Raw genomic sequence first — 16,727 nt, forward strand, 5'->3', positions numbered from 1 at the left:
CCGGAGCCTGTTCCCCTGCCTTATCTTGGCCAAGGCAGGGGCATACCGCTTGGCTCTCCTAAGTGGGGGGACCCTTTCCCTCCAGCTATTATTCACGTGACATTCCCTCTCATCATCCAAGGGCGAGGGCAAGGGCGAAGGCCCTGGTCAATAGCTCATAGTGCAGAGAGCAGATGACTTGCGGGAGGACCTGCGGTGGGTCCTACCAGGCCAAGCTCCCCAGACCAATGTGGGGGGTGCGGGGAGAACCCCAGCCCCGGCCTTCTGATCAAAGCCCGTGTTCACCCCTACCTCCCTCCGGCAGGTGACAGGCCACAAAGTACCCTCCAGGTCAGCAGATGCCACTAGGATGGATAGTCCCACTTTGTTTCATAGATTCACACACATACAACTCACCTCTCCAGGAATCATTGAGTTTTAAACTAGGAGAATGACAAGGCTCCTTTTCTTCCTTAGGCAGTTAGCAGCCTGTCTCCTCCCTGGTGATGGGGGGCTGGCGGGGGGTGGGGGAGGCTGACACCGGGTGCCTGGAACACCCACCCCCACACCTCCCCAGAAAGAGCCCCCCTCCCCTGCCGCTGCAACCCCAGACCTGGAGGGGATGCCATCAGCAATCAGGGCACCATCCCAGAGGCACTGTGTGAGGTGCCTAGCTGAGGGGAAGTCCGGCATCTGCTCCTGCATTAACAAACCAGCCACGCAAACCGCTTTGGTCATGACTTGAGCTTTATTAGTGATATTAGCGAGTCTTCCTAGGGTCGGCTGCATGCAACACACAGGTCACTCCTTGAATACAGTAATCCTAAAGCTTTAGTTACTGCATGGTAAGGCTTCTTAAGTCACAGTGTATTCTCCGAGGCCGGGGCCAAAAAAAGAGACTTCCAGACAAAAGGACGTCGGTTAACAATGACCTCTAATGAACCGAACTAGACTACGTTTCACTTTATCTACACGCGCTAATACTGCTCGTGGTGACGCCTGGCAGGCCCAGGGATCCGCGCCGGCTGCCGGCCGCCCTGGGAGTGGCAGAGTCGTCCAGAGAGGATTTTGGCTTTGGGGGGTCGGGGAGCTGGCGTGTGGATGCGTGTGTGTAGACAGAGATCGGAAACTGAGGGCCTCCACGGTGTCCCTTGTCCCTGGGGGGACGAGCCAGCAGCCCCCGCCGTGAGGGGGGCTGGAGGGAGAGGAGAGGTGGCTGGCGGGGGGCGGGTGCCCTCTCAAGTCCACGGAGCCTCGGGGGAGGACAGGAGCAGCGGCTGCGATGGCGGGTCATCCAAAAACCCTCAGGTCCGAAGATCGGCTTCTCAAAGTAAAGGTCAACACCGTGACATTGTCTAAATAAATATGGAGTTTCGATGTTGTAGCCATCATCTTTTATTGAACTCAGGAACGTCTCCCCTCTGGTTCAATACAATCACATGTTCCCGGACCTCACTTACAACTCACACCCCGGGAGCCGGGCTGCAGCAGGGCGCCCTCCCCCGAAGCACCCCAGGGCCCCCCGGAGGAGGGGACGACCGCTGCCCCCCAGAGCTCGCTGTCCTCGCGGGGCTCCCTTCACGTCCGCTCTCCACGGCTTCAGGGAGGGAAGACATACTCCACACCACACACAGCTACAAAGAAACACCCTTGTCCGCTGGTCGCAACGAGAAAACGGGTCAGAATGGGCAAAACACGTGACTCTTGTACAGAGATTGCTTCCTGTGACTCTGCTTTGATGAAGACAAACCCCTTTTTGTCCAAAAAAAAAAAAAAAAAAAAAAAAAAGTGGGTGGTGAGGGCAGGCCCTTCAGAGGAGCCAGTGTCCTTGGATGGGCTGTGGGGGTCAGGGGTCAGGTCCCGGGTCCAGCCTTTCCGGCTCCTCTGAAGCCAGGCGGGCTGGGCGGAGCAGGCTGGGTGGGCCTAGATGTACAGCGGGGTCTCCTGGCCCGTGAGGAGCCTGAACATGGCGGCCGGCATGGTCTTCATGTGGATCTGTCAATGAGAGACAGGGGCTGAACCGGCTGGCCCACACTGGCCTCCCCCCGACCCCTGATGCCATCCACAGAAACCAAACACTGTGGCAACCAGCTCACTTCGGGACCCCCTGAGGCTTTTCTGCGCTAAGTACTAGCTTGCCGAGTGAAGGAGGAATGAGCATCTCCACAGAGATTCAGAAAGCGCGTCCTGACACAGCGGACTCCGAGCTGGCCTCCCCAGCTGGGTCTCCAGGGTGTCTGACCCACGTTAAAAAAGGGCTAGTTTTTTCCCTCAGCTGAAGCTGACAGGTGAGGAGCAAAAAATCGGACTTCTAACTGCGACTATGGTTTGCCCACTCAGCCAGGGGTGCCCAGGCCTCTGAAGAGCTTCCAGGGAAGCCTGGAAACATGAGTGTTCTGGGGTTGGAGAACTTGCTCACTGAGGGCCAGCAGCCTCGCTCTTGCCTTATCCTTCCAGGGTCAATTAGCAAACGGGCCATCGGAGCCATCACTCTCTGGCACCAAGTAGCTGGGTAGCCAGGCATGGCTCAAGATAACTCCCCAGGAGACTCAGCTTGTGGGACCTTCATCACTCCGCCACCCCCTTCCCCACCGTGATGGTTCTAGAAGGAAGTTAAACCAGTGGAAGCCCAGGAGCTGGGCTCTGCTTCTGCTGCTCTGCTCCCCTCTTAGTACCCTGTTCCCAGGTCTATGCCGAGCTCAGGCCTTGTAGCTCTGGGACATCTGGATGGCCTGGGTGCTGCAGGCCTCATGCCCCCAGTGCCCAGCAAGAGGTAGCCAGTGGCGGGGGGTGGGGCATGGTGTGGCTGCCCTAGGGCCGCCCTTCCTCCAGCAAGCAGGTCTCAGGCCCCCATCTGACCAACCCAGAGAGAGGCCAGCTGTGCAGGGTGTTTTCACAATGTCCCGTGCTCCTGGCTGGCCCCCACCACCCCCATACTCAGTTTAGATTTTAATGCCCCCATCACTGCCTGGTGTGGCTTCTTCCATCAGAACATTCTGTGTCGTTCCTCAGTCTGAAACCCATCCAAAACCTCACGTCTTGTTATCAGGGACTGATTTTGCACACGTGCTCAGGGATGCTGGGAGACGGCAGGCAGACACTTCTATCGCCCAGCCACACCCTCGGCTGCCTCTCGGCCTTTTTGGGTACCACTTCATCTCAGATCTAAGTCTGAAGACATGGAAACATTTCTCCCCCCGGTGACTGGTTTCTTCGTAGACGTGTGAGACTCATCTCCCCAGTGGGGCAGCCATTTCAAACACCCGCTTAGGAAAATTGGATTTTCCTTTCTTTGAAGCCATTTGTAAAAGGAGGCTAATGGTGCCTACCTGCCCCCCACCTCAATCTTAAAAGCCAGCCATCTGCTACCACTGAACCCTGGGAAAACAGACCTCCTCCCTAAGCCTGGTAGTTTTACAAAACACAGAGTAGGAACCCAGGAAATGTGGCCAAAAGCCCCCTAGGAAACAGCACCCACCAACTCACCCAGGGGCCAAGCTCTCCATCTCTCTCCCCCTCCCCCCCCAGCTGTGGTCACTAAGATGGAAGCCACACCCTCTTCCCCACGGCCCCCTGGGCCGCCCCCCCACAGCCCTGAGAATCAAATGTGACTCCCACCCAACACCCACGCCCTTTGCAACTGGTCCCTCTCCCCACCCACCTCTGCCATGGTCTCGGCCTCCCACGCCTCTCCAGGGGAGACCCTCACCGCGTTCGTCCTGGCTCTCCCTTTCGCATGCCCCCATTGCCACTAATACCCCCCCACACTAGCCTCTGGGGGAGTCCTCCTTCTAGACACTGGTTGCACAGCCTCAGCATCTTCTCATCTCCAATTACCCTGTTCACTTATGAGGTCTTGAGGAAACCTGAGCCCTTCCGCTCTGACCCTCGTCCACCTCAAGCTGGTTGCCAGAAAGAACTGGAAATGGAGGAAGTTTAAAGCCAGCGATGCAGGAAAGGGTGCAGCAGCCACAGCTGGCCTGCTCCATGGGCAGGAAGATGGCAGGAAGCGGGCAGAGGCGAACCCTGGACCAGAGCCTTGTGCCCAGGAGGGTAAGTCCCGCAGAGGGCAGGGCTCCCGCATGGAGTGTGCAAGACCCCATTTCAAAGCTGGTGTCAACCACCTTCACCCTCCCATCCACAGCACAGAGCCAGAACGAATAGCCGAATGGCGCCTGCCATCTGCTCAGCCTTGTCACAGGCACACCCTGGGTGAGAGACACAGCCCCCGGCTCAGCAGATGCCCAGGGTCCCCTGCAGAGGGAGTGACTGGCAGAGGTCAAGGCATGCTCCAAGTTCCCAGCAAGGACAGGCTCTCTTGAGAAGGAAGGTTTTCCTAGGAAGGGGTCAGTGGCTTGCCCGAGCACCCCCTGGAAACCCTCTCAGGGGCATAGAGGTCGGTCACGGAAACGTAGGGCTCAGACAGCCCCAGCTCCGGCTCTGACTCCAGCAAGGTGACGGGGCATAGCCTTACCTCTCCCACCGAGTTAGAGAGAGCCTGGACGATCTTCTCGTGGGCCGTGGCCACCACACTCTGCCCGTTGATCTCGATGATGCGGTGGCCGACTCGCACGCCTCCTCGCTCTGCAATGCCCCCTCGCATGAGGCTGCAGATCTAAGCAGACACATGTCAAGTCAGCACACGAGTCCCTGCCACGCCCACCAGGAGCTCACTGCCATCCCCAAACCGGAAGCAGGGACATTGAGCACGCAGAGGGAGAGGCCAACAGGACAAATGCTTCTGCATGCCACTGCTGACTTACCATCAGGGACATCTATGATCGGGACTAGGTTAAAACACACAAGTCAACAGCACGGCCTGTGGGAGAACCTTGCGGGCCCTCGGGAGATCTGCCCCCCGCCCCTCCAGCCATCCCAGGGCCTCAGTTCCTGTGTCAGGGGAGTGTGGAGGGCTGGTGGTGTGTACAGCGGAAGCACATTCTGGAAGATCCCCCACCGGCTCCCTTCTGCTCCTCTTACAAGCTAAGAAGTCACTGTCTCCATCTCACAAGGAGGTGATGAATTCAAGAGCCAATAAACGGAAAGAGTTTGGGGAAAGGACAAGAAAAGCTTTGAGCTTGTGAAATTCACCCATGTGTGGAATTCACTAAATATCAGGCCATCAGAAAGGTGGATGCCTGCCCAGACAGCGGGGAGACGGCAGCAGACCCCGGAGGGTGAGAGTTGCCGGCTCAGGAGAGAGGGGGCCAGCTGCACCCCGATGCTGAAGTCCTGGGGATGTTGTGGTCGGAGGGAGCAGAGGAGACACCAGGTCCCTGAACCCCATGCTGCTTCCAACAACACAAGGCAGGGGCAGAAATAGGTCCAACAGCAGGGACTCTGGGGCTGAGGTTTTCTGACGGCCCACCCACTGCCGGAGGTCTCTTTCTGACCTGGAGCCCCTCGGCCAGCACTGGCCAGACCCCGGGTGCCCCCTCCCCAACATTAGCGCAGCAGCCCCGGAGGGCCGCACCCCACCAGCCATGCTGGAGAATGAGGAAGGCCCAGCCCGGAGCCAGGCTGGAGCAGCCTTGGCTGTCTGGACCCTGTTGCCTAGGTGCGCAGGGACCACCCCATGTCATCTAGAGCCCCCACCAAATTCATGGTGAATTCGGCCTTGTCCTTATGGTGTCCTTAATTTGAAAACACCATGATTACAGCCCCTGTCTCCTCGAGGATTTGGTCACTTTTTAAGACATCTTCATACTTGAGACGGCAGGGGACTCCAGCCCAGAATCAGGAAGGGTGACTCGGGTCAGCGCCCTAAGACATCAAAGGTCAGCCTTCCCGCAGGAGGCACAACCACGGCGGGGTGTTCAAAGCAGGCAGGACAGCCAAGCCCTCTCTCTGCCTCACGGTTCTTCTCATTCCGTGGCGAGGCTTGTCATTATCCAGGACTCTCCTCTGGGTCTTGTAGGGAACGCCCTCCTGCCTGCACCCCTGCGACTCCTGCCTGTGTCACAGTGTCACAGTCACCTTGCATCCAACCCCAGGCCTGGCCTGCTCATTTAGCTAGGGCCTCTGATTTCCGAGGCTGATGGGGGATGACACTCCCCCTTAGACAGTATTGCTCTCCCTCCTCCTGTCCCCAGCCTCAGGACCTGGCATGGCAACGTTTGAAGCTGAGACAGACTCCCAAGGCCACTGACCACAGGTTGACCCTGGCACCGTATGCAGGATTCCCATCTGTCCTTTGTTTTGCGGATTTTGCCTCATCACCGATGCCACAGGCCTTTCTCAACCAACCATCTGCATCCCTCCCAGCCCTCGGGATTTCTGTCTTTCCGGTACAGGACACATGTGCAGTCTGAGGTCACAGGCCCAGCCGAGTGGACTCCTGCAGCAGAGCAGGCCACAGGCCTGGAACCTGAGCACTCAGGTCAGATGGGGTCGACCAGGGGGCTGGCAGAGAGAGTGACACAGGGAGGCCTGACTGCCCAGTTCTCCACATGAGAATTAAGGAGAATTCCACTCCTTGTCTCCCCGCCCCGAGACGATCTGACTGCATTCTGTGCCCACTGAAACGGGCTCTTCGAAGGTCCCAAGGAAGATAGTTCACAGTGACCGAGCTCGCTTCCCAGATTGACCAAGCGTCAGGCAGGGCCCAGCGTGCTCCCCAGCAAAGAAGCTGGGACAGTCCATGGAAGCTGCAATCTTGCTTGGTTCTGTCCCTGCCAGCAGCCTCCTCCCTAGTCATGGAGATTCAGGGGAAGAAAGTGAGAAGAAGCAGGAGAGACAATGGCTTTGCACCTTTAGAAGGAATGGCCAGCCGGAATCTGGGGAGCAGGCAGGGGGAGAAGACAGAAGCGGGGGGCAGGACATGCTGAGGAGAAGGCCGTGTGCATGCACACACATGGGTCCTGGCCTTCCTGAACGAGGCATGTCCACAGGAACCGAGGTGTGTTCCAACCTCATGGGGCGCACTTCTGCGGGGGGGAGAAGGCCCATGTCTCCCAGCGGGAGACTTCCTGATGTCCTGAATGGTGGTGTGGAAAGAGAGAGGAAGGATCCGTTTAGAAATAGCGCTAACTGGGTCATCCGGGGCCTGTCTGCAAACTAATGCATTGTACATTGGGTGTAATGGAGCTGAAAATGGAAAAAGCACTTGTGCGAGACTAACTCAGATGTCAGCAAACTTTTCCGGGGGATTCGGGGGAACTTGGCTGTGTGGCACGTACTCACCAGGAAGCACAGTGGTCCCTGCACTCTTAGTGAGAGGAGAGACTGGCAGGCCCAGCCCCGAAGCCATAATCAGGGCCCAGTGGACACGTATGGGGCTCACTAACACCCTAGCCTTCGGTACAAATGTATCAGCCTCTGAGCTGCTCACAAGGGCTGCCAAGACCGTGCACACGCTCACCCACTGCCCCCTGGCACCTCGTACAAGCGGGGACTGTGGGCACGCTCTTCACAACTGCTGGCCTCTGGCCTGATCCCTGCTCTGCCACTTCCCAGCTGGGAGACTTGGGGCAAGTTCCTTGACCTCCCTATTCCTTCGTCCTCTGTGAAATGGTAACAGAAAATGCTGTTCCCTAACAGGACCAGTCTTGCAGACACCAGCAGCCCAGGGATGCCCGAGGCTTGTGGGAAGAGCTTCATTTCCTGGTTGCTAGAACTGATGCATGGCCAGACGCCCCAGACAGATGGACCAGGAGGCCTAGGAGTATTTGCAACAGTGAAACTAGAACTGGAAAAACAGAAGTCCCACACACCCAAGTTACCACAGCACGATTCACTCCCATGGGGTGGGGGGTGGAGGCAACCCAGTGTCTACTGACAGATGCATGGAAAAGTGAAATGTGGGCTAGTCATCTATGGGAATATTACTCAGCCCTGAAAAGGAGTGAACGTCTGACACAGGCTACAAGGTGGATGGGCCCTGAAGGCATTATGGTGGGAGTTAAAGAAGGCTGGTCCCCAAAGGCCAAGTACTGCCTGATTCCACTTATGGAGGCACATAGTGAAGTCAAGTTCAGAGAGACAGAAGGTACAACGCTGGCTGCCAGAAGCTGGGCTTGGGAGAAAGGAACCAGAGTCGGTGTTTGATGGGCGCAGAGTTCCCTTTCCCACAGTGAAGACTTCTCGAGAGGGTTGTACAACATACTGGACGCTTGGAAATAGTTAAGATGGTAAATGTTATGTTAATCGATTTTACCACAATTGAAACAAACAGAAGAAACAGATGTTCTAGGAGAAAGCTGGGGCTGAAGTGAGGGAGGCTGATTCTAAAACCCATTACAGCTTCTTAGCCACTCAGGGCCTCTCGTTCTGGAGAAAAGGCAGGCTAGGCCAAGTTCCAGAAGGCAGTCAGTGCCCAGGCTAGCACCTCTCCCAAACACACACACGTGCGCGTGCACACATGTACACAGCATGTGCACATGCACATGCACGTAAATGCACGCCTGTATGCAACACATACGCATGTACATGCCGACGGCTGTGCAGAGAACCCCTCCCTCTCACTTCTCACGCGACAGCACCCAGACTTCCTGAGCCGCCCCAGTGCTGGGACATCCTTCCTCTAACCACTTACCCTGCACGCTGGCATCGGCCACCTGCCATGGGAAAAGCTTTTGTAGTCATCGAGCAGAAAACCACAGTGGGTGTATGCAGGAGCTGACTAATGCCATCTCCCAGTCAGGTGTCCTGCCACCGTCCGGTCTTGCTGTGGTCAGGCGGGGTGGAGGTGGAGGGCTTCCTGGGAGCCAGGACTCTAAGTGTGGGGCTTGGTAAAGGTCGAAGGGGACCTCTGAGAGCCTCATGGACAATGAGGATAGGGAGGCCGCTGGTCGTGAGAGACATGCCAACCAAGGGACAGCTCCACTACTGCGAGGCAGCAGGGGACTACAGGAGAGGGGACAGTGACCGGGCCAGGCCCCTGTGGGGAGGCTGGGTGGGTGGGAAGTCAAGGTCCACCCTGACCATGCTGTGAAGGGCAAAGCCAGCTCTTCTGTCCCCAGAGCAAGCCCTTGAGAAGAGTCAGCACCCTCGGGCTTCCTGAACGTTCTCCCAAACACACTCCTCCCATGAGGCCCCGCTGAGCAACCAAGCCTGTGGCCCTCGTCAGCCACCACAGATGAGGAGACATGGCCTGAGCGGTGGCTGTGGCAGCAGCTGCCTGGGGCCTCTGAGCACACAGGGAGCTGACCCTGGACAGCCAAGCCCCCATACCCCACACCTGTCCATGGCACGGGCATGCCACGGAGCAGGCACGGGAAGAGCCTGGGCACCGCTGACCCGAAGGCCACTGCTGCAGGGCCCAGTGGAGATGGGGGACTGATCTGTGCAGCCACCTGCTGCCCATTTTTGGGGTCACCGGGGGGCTGCCTCGTGGCAGGAGAGACCCTGCGGATTTGTTTGCTTTACCTACAGCCCTCCCTGGGGCCCGCAGGGCCAGCTGCCACATACTTGGGAGCAAGTCCTCAAGAACCAGCCCAGGCCCTAGCTCTTTGCCACCAGCCCCCCGCTGCTTCTCATCCATGGTGTCACCCCCAGACCCCAAGCTTTGCATGCACTCTCGACCTGTGGCAGATGCACCAAGAAGTGACCAGCACTCTGCCTCAGGACTCCTGTCTGCGCGTCAGTGACCAGGGAGGCACAACCCAGGCGATGCTGCCTGCAGAACTGGGTGTCATCCCCCGCCAACTCTGAGACCCCCAGAGCCTAGATCTGCTGCTGCCCTTCTCCCCACCTCTCCCAAGCGCTCAGAGAAGCGCCTCTGCCTGCCTCACTGCCCTCTGCTTCGCAGTCATTGACATGGACCGGCGTGCCCGTCCCCACCTGCAGAGACCACCCCCCTTCACCCTCCCCAGGAGAGCCCCCCGTCAGCCACCCTGCCTTCTTCCCAGCCGCCTCCATTCCACTGTCTCTGGGAAGGAAGCCTCACGCTTCTCTTCAGACCCACCGTACCTGTCCCTCACGGCTGCTCACCTCACCTCACAGCATCCCCTTCCTCTCCTGCTTGCTTTCACTTAGCCGCGCCCCTTCCTTGCCTCTCCTCTCCCCCTGCCCCCACCTTCTCCCCCACAGTCCCTGAGGGCCTCCCTGGCTGTGGGCCCTGGGGCCAGGTACTAAGCCTCTCTGTGTGGCGGTCACCTCCTCAAGACCACCCACACTCCTCCTCAGGCAGGTGTAATGAGACAAGCTGAAGAGAGGCAGGGGTTCGGGGAGGGGGTGGCGTCAGGCTTGTCCTGGGCTCACGGTCCCTGAGAAGAGGCAGCTCTCCCTGCCACCACACGGCAGCCGCCACCACACGGCAGCCTCCTCCACATGGGAGGGAGGCTCCTTGGAAGCAGCAGCGTGGCTCCCAGGCAGGCCCTGTGTGAGTGCTTAGCATGTCGGCGGCAGGTCAGAAGGCCCCGCCTGGCGCCTCCCCGATCACGGGGCCCCAGCTCATCCACACCGTGCTCCCAGCAGCTGCTTTATGCCAGGGCACCCACCGTAAGCAGACTGGCTGGGCAGGACAGGGTCAGGCCACACCCCCACCCGGCCAGCATCTGGGACAGAGGCCCTGACCTGGACAGAAGTCCCCAGAAGGCTGCAGACAACCTAGCCCCAGGCCTGGATACAAGTGCCAAAGGGGCGTTCTCCTCTGCCGAATCCGGGACCAGTGGGCCTTCTCTACATGTCTCCGTGTACTTTATGGATTTTCTCCATTAACCCTCACAGTCGCATTTTGAGAAGAGCCCAGAGAGGTTAACTGACACGCTCAGGGTCACACAGCGAGGAAGGTCTGGCCAGCGCTGCCTAGATGCCCCCATACCCTTTCCCTCTTTGTCACAAGCAGCAGGTGGCCACCTTCCCAGCCTGCCATGTTTTGTGCAGTGTGGGACTAAGTCCTGTCGGGCCAGTGAGGTGTGGCTAGAAATGGCAAGGACCACACCTACGTCCCCATCTTCCTGCAGCTACTGGCCAGACGTAGAGCAGTGAGTGCTGGCTTCCAAATCCCAGGTGAGGGCACGCAGACTGACCTGACCACCCCCCCAGCCCCACAGCAGACTGTGACCTGAATGAGGAACCAATTCAGTATGCTGAGATTTGGAGAATACTTGTTACACCAGCAAGGGCACACTAACACAGAAGGGACAGAAATGGCCCCGTGACTCTCCCTAGCACAAGTAACTCTCCACACTTCTGCACTGGATAGCAACAGGGAAAATTTTTGATCCCTTGACAGTTGTCTTTCTAGAATGTTCTCCCATTGTGTTTCTTCCTTGCGCATGGGGGCACCCATACATATCTCCCCTCCCCTGACAGGACTCCCACCAACTGCACGATCTCTTCCTCAGGTCTTTAAGACTCAACGTTGGCTTAAGCAATCTGGAAGTGACCAGCCTCACCTCTTCTGTCCTCCATCTGTGGCCACATCTTTGCCCACTGGGACCTTTGCACGAGAAAGGACCAAGGAAACAGATTCACTTCAGCCAAAGACGGGTTAAAGAAAAGGCAGGAACCCTGAACTACGAGCTTCAGCCTGAGGAATAGGCACAGATGTTTGGGTAGACTAACACTCACTTGAGCCCAGAATCACCTCCTCCCGGAAGGCCTCTGCTTCCTCCGTGCCTAGCCAGTGCAGGCACCTCATAAATGGCTCTGAATGGGTGAACGAATGAGTGAATGAGTAAATATCTGTTTGCTGAACATAGAGAGTAGGATGTTGCCATTGGCCAGATGTGTCCAGACTGCAATGGCTGGAAACAGGAGGGACCAGCCATCACGGGGACAAGGATGCTTCGAGCAGGGCTAGAGGGACCCACCCATTCCTCCAACACACACCAGCCCTCCCTCCCTAGTGGGAAGGGACCTGCCTCTGGAAGAGCTGAAAGCTCCCGCCCAGCTGTGCCCACCCACAGGGGCCTGTGCCATCAGAAGCGGCTGCAGGGGCAGGGGGGTGGAGAGCTGCCCCTGACCCCCCGCACGGGCTCCCTACATCCAGGCCCACACATGCACAGTGGAGGTGGCCAAGGCGGAGAGGGCAGACTCACGATCCCATTCTGCACGCTGAAGCCCAGCTGGTACTTGAGATCAGGTCGCTTGATGAGGACCGTGGTGACCGGCGGACAGCTGACGATGTTGAGCTTCACCTGCGTCTGGTTCTTCAGACCCTGTGGGACGGGGCGGGAGTCACAGGGAGCCTCGGATGCCACCTACAAGCATGTGCTCGCCCGCCCATACCGAGGCTGAGTCAGCAGGCAGGGTGGGGGGTGCAGGGGAACAAGGCCGGTGGGTCAGCCCCCTCTCAGCCTCCAGGTCCCTCTGTGCAACCCGCGTGTGCGGCGGCTGGCTACCCTGGGCGGCAGTGCAGGCCATGGCCCGCTGTGCTCTGATACGCCATCTGACCCAGATGAAACCAAGCTGCTCGTGGAGACAGAGGCCAGGCCCTGCCCACCACCGTGCATGACCAGCGGGACAGCACCAGGGTCACGGGAAGGGCCTCTAGCCAACACTGGATGCAGGAGGAGCTCCTTCTGTTTAGAAGGACCAGGAGGGGGATGCCTGGGTGACTCAGTCGGTTGAGTGGCTGTCTTCAGCTCAGGTCATGATCCTGAGGTCCTGGGATTGAATTCTACATGGGGCTCCTTGCTCAGCGGGGAGCCTGCTTCTCTCTCTGCCTCTGTTGCCTCTCTGGCTACATGTGCTATCTCTCTGACAAAAAAAATAAATAAAATCTTAAAACAAAAAAAAAAGAAGAAGAAGAAGAAGAAGAAGAAGAAGAAGAAGGACCAGGAGGAAGCCTTCCTCCAAACAAAATGTGCGAATGGCAGGGGCAGAAACAGGTGGTGAGGGGCTCAGTGAAAATCTCTAAGCAAGAGGACCTAGTGTCCACAGTGAGACTTGGCCAGCTGAAGCCAAGGGGGACATCAGGCCCCAGAGAGGTTGTGACTGTCAGCAGGTGCCCCAGGCCATGGCTGTGAGGATAAGTCCCCGCAGACGAAGTCTCTGGTCCCGCGGCTGAGGGCTGTGCGGTGCCTACCTGTCTGTCTTCTAAGGTGGTCGCCCAGCAGGTGACCTCTGAATGCCCTTCAGCTGTCAGGCTGATGAGGACACAGGCCTGTCCTCCAGCACCAAGACTGCAGCAGGTGAGGAGGGAACAAGCCACAGGGGGCTGGGGGCAGAACGCCCACGGACGCCCCAGGGCTGCCCCCAAGCAGGCAGAGCCCACTGTCTGGAGACCCTGGACAGGACAAAGGCACAGGAGCACCAGGCCCCTGGGCCGCCTCTCTGAGCTTCCTGTCCCAAGGCTCTTCTCTAGCCAGGGCAACCAGGTATGAGGACCCCCCAGCAGGGACTGGGAGCTCAGCATCTCCCAAAGCTGCAGGCTCACGGGCCAGATGGTCAGAGCCGCCAGCCCTACTCTCAGACCCCTGCAGGGTGACCAACCCTCCCCATGTGCCCAGGAAATGGGACTCTTGGTGCTAGTCTGCGAAAGTCCCACACATGCCGGGTCACCCTGCATCTGGGGGTCCTCAGCCTTTGCCTGGGGTCCATGTCCCTCAGAAATGGCATCAGTGAAACCAAATATCCCATTCTCACCCCCAAGGGCAGCTGGGGTCTCTCCAGATCTGTTTCCTCACGTGTCAAGTGAGAAAGGACAAGGTAGTGAGAATAAAACAAGGCAGGGGCCCCACGTACACACCTTGATGATGCCCTGACAGGTGGCCAGGGGCAGCCCCACCAGGCTGGTGCCGTTGATGGACATGATCTGGTCCCCAATGCTCAGCTTCCCTGAGCGGGCTGCCGGGCCGCCGTTCATCATGTTCGCCAGGATCACCGTGGGCAGGATGGAGCCCCAGCCCGACTCCACCACCACCACGCCCAGGATCTCGCCCTTGTGCTTCTCCAGCTGCAGCTATAAGGACATGAGTGGTGAGAGGTGCCCGTGGTGGGGGCCGGGGAGCTGTGCGCCTACCACCTCACTCCGGCCTCGCCTGGCTCTGGCTCCCAAGCTTGAACCAGGAGCACAGACACCCTCCTGCCCATGCCTGGCATGGACCCCTCCAGGCCCCAGCGGGCCTCCAGGTCCTACCTCTTGCTCTTCTCACCTCCCACCAACCCATGGAGGCGAGAAGAATGATAGACTCCAGGACTCAAATCTGCCCCCGGCTCTTGCTCTGATCTAGAAAAGTCCTACCTTCATTCCACTCCAAGGCTCACTCTCAGAAAGCTGCCTGTCATTCATTCAGCACTAAGTCTGGAATAGTCATTCATTCATTCATTCATTCACTCATTCATTCAACAGCAGTCTGATTATTCCTTCCCCTGGGCAGTGCCCCGAAGCTCCCCATTTTGAAGATGCTTCTTATATGCTTTTCAGAAACACCTCCTGGGTGCTGAGCTCCAGTAGATGATAATAGCGGCATTAAAAGGCACATTTTCAAGGTCATTAAGACTGACTGTAATCAGCTCCTTTGTTACAACAACACCTCATTTCACACACAAGTGCTCAGCTCCAAAGGCAGGCACAAATGTACTTTCCGGGGAGCGCTTCATTCTGCCGTGAGGGTGGGGATTCGCATGAGGGCCCTTCGAGCGAGCTGCTCCAGGGCATCGTGGCGGGGGGTCGGGGAGCTCTGGTGTGCAGGGGCCCAGCGTGGGTGGTGGCAGGGGCCACAGCAGTGTGGCATCCTGTGGTCTGCCCAGGGTGTGTGTGTCTCACCTCCTTGCAGTTCTCAGAGTTGGAGAAGTGGATGAGGTCGTCGTTGTACATCTCTTGGGTGTTGATGATGTCGCTGTACTCTTTCTGGCTCAGGTCTTCCGGGTTGATGCCATTGGCCCGCAGGAATTCCTGGTAGGCCACACTGAAGGCCTGGCCAATGGACTGTGCGATTAGCTGGGCCTGTGGGCACGGAGAAGCCCACTAGCGACCGGCACAGGACCACAGGCGCCACGCAGCCAGGAGAGGAGGGGCTGTGACAGGGCTGGGTGCAGGGGCACGTGTAAGCCTGGGGTAGGCCCTTGCCTGGGCTTAAAGCAACAAGAGAGAAACTGCAGACCCTCCTCTGGTGATGGGCTGTTCTCACGGCAACACCCCACGGTCAGCCACCTTAGGGGAAGCCTCTTTGCTGTCTTGAACTTAGCAGGGCCCGATCCTATCTGCTCCCACCTGAGCCATTTAAGTCCCAGACCATCCAGGACAAAGCACAGTTTCAAATAAAGTCCAGAAAAATTATGGCTTGTTTGCTAAACATCTTATTTTCATTGCTTTAACTGAAAAATGTACTATATTTTCTTTCTTCCCATCTTATTCCAAAAATAAACTTAAGTTGTGTGTTCTTGGAGGAGGGTCACAGAGACTGAGCTGTCTCCCCAACATTTTATTTATGTCTCTTTAGCAACAGAACCCAATGTCAACTGGGGAGGCACGGTATATGTCCAGCTGTTCTTGGGGGTGGGGGGCAGTGTGGCTGTTTCAGGCTGACGCTGATGAAAAGCACAAGACCTGGAGACACCAGTACAGACCCTACAGAGCAAAGCATGTCGTTCCATTACAAGGAACCACTTGTGTGGACATCATTGAATTTCTGACACTACAGAGTGCTGGACATTGAAAAGTCATTGCCAGGCTTTCCCTCTGGTTTTGACCTAAATGCTTAAATCTCTTTCTCCCTCTATACACTGCATGCTTTAAGTGCTACAAATGAGTATGTCTCTGTACCAAAGTGGGCTGGGCTGGACAATAAAAGTAGAGCTGGAGTATGGAAAGCTTTCCTGAAATAGGTAAGGAGTCTAGATTGAACTGCCCTCCCACACTGGGCCCAGAATAGTTTACAGGAAGGACAGGCAATGCTCACTTGGCAGGAATAAGCCCTGCTCGCTCCCAAGACCAGCATTTTGGCTGCGCTGCTTAGGGCGGACTGGCCAGAGCTACCTTCCCTGGAGGCCACTAGGGGACACCCCCGCCTGGGCACATGTGGACTGAAGGGTGGAGAGCCCAGAGATGGTGCACTGGAGAGCAGCAGAGGAACAGCCAGGGCTCTAGCAGAAGCTGGGAGTCAGACCTCGGGAAGAGGCCAGAAGAAGGTGGGGGCGGTGAATGAGAGCCCAGGACCTGCCCTGCCCGACTGGGGTCCCAAGGCTTGCTGCCCGCTGCCCCCAGGCCTCCATGTCTGTCCTCACTTGACTGTAGTCCTCTGACAGGGAGGGGTTCTGAGAGCATGGCTCCCTTCACCCCTGTATGGATCGCCTGGTGATGCTGTCTGATGCCCTGGGGCTCTGTCTGGGGCTCTGCCTGGGTGCCCCACCCCAATCCATAGAAGCTCCTGGGGACAGTGAGGCCCTTCATGCCAGGGTGCAATCCAAGAACTCTAGGCACTTCCCCACCAACAGCTGGGGGCAGTCTCCCAATTCCCCATCTGCCCCAAGTCCTAGTGTCCCTCCCAGCCAGCCTGGGGGCCACACTGGGAACCCTGCAGACAAGGGGCTCCCCTGTCCCCTCAGCTCACAGCCAGGGCCTGTGGGTGTTCAATGCTGTGAAGCCAGGAGCCCCGCTCAGGCAGGGGGGAGTACAAGGGGCTCAGAGAAGGGTTGGCTTTGGCAGTTTGGCACTCAGCGGCGGCCTCCTGCAGGAGGTGGGCGGGGGGGGGAATGGGAGCTGCCACACCCCAGCGCTCCTTTGCCTTAGCACTTTCGCCTGTGTGGGTCATATACCCTGGCCTCAGTCCTGGAGCGTCTGAGCTCCATCTCATAGAGGGAAACTGAGTCTCAGAATGAGCCCCTGGTATCCTTACTGCCACTTTTCATTTTCTGTA

At 57.8% G+C, this 16,727-nt stretch overlaps 1 protein-coding gene across 7 annotated transcripts in view; it reads right to left on the reverse strand.

The window, feature by feature from the left end:
- Positions 1-708: 708 nt before the first annotated feature.
- APBA2 (amyloid beta precursor protein binding family A member 2) overlaps positions 709-16,727 on the reverse strand; it is a 242,695-nt gene continuing 226,676 nt past the window's right edge. For all 7 annotated transcript variants that reach the window (XM_059371702.1, XM_059371703.1, XM_059371706.1 and 4 more), the window contains 5 exons: positions 14,636-14,815; positions 13,616-13,828; positions 11,964-12,083; positions 4,454-4,594; positions 709-1,974 (listed from right to left, as the gene is read on the reverse strand). In XM_059371702.1, the coding sequence (XP_059227685.1) occupies positions 1,903-1,974; positions 4,454-4,594; positions 11,964-12,083; positions 13,616-13,828; positions 14,636-14,815 (726 nt within the window). In that variant the 3' untranslated portion in view covers positions 709-1,902. The remainder of the gene's footprint in view (positions 1,975-4,453; positions 4,595-11,963; positions 12,084-13,615; positions 13,829-14,635; positions 14,816-16,727) is intronic.

Source organism: Mustela nigripes, chromosome 13, assembly GCF_022355385.1.
Source record: "Mustela nigripes isolate SB6536 chromosome 13, MUSNIG.SB6536, whole genome shotgun sequence".
NCBI classification, from domain to species: Eukaryota; Metazoa; Chordata; class Mammalia; order Carnivora; family Mustelidae; genus Mustela; species Mustela nigripes.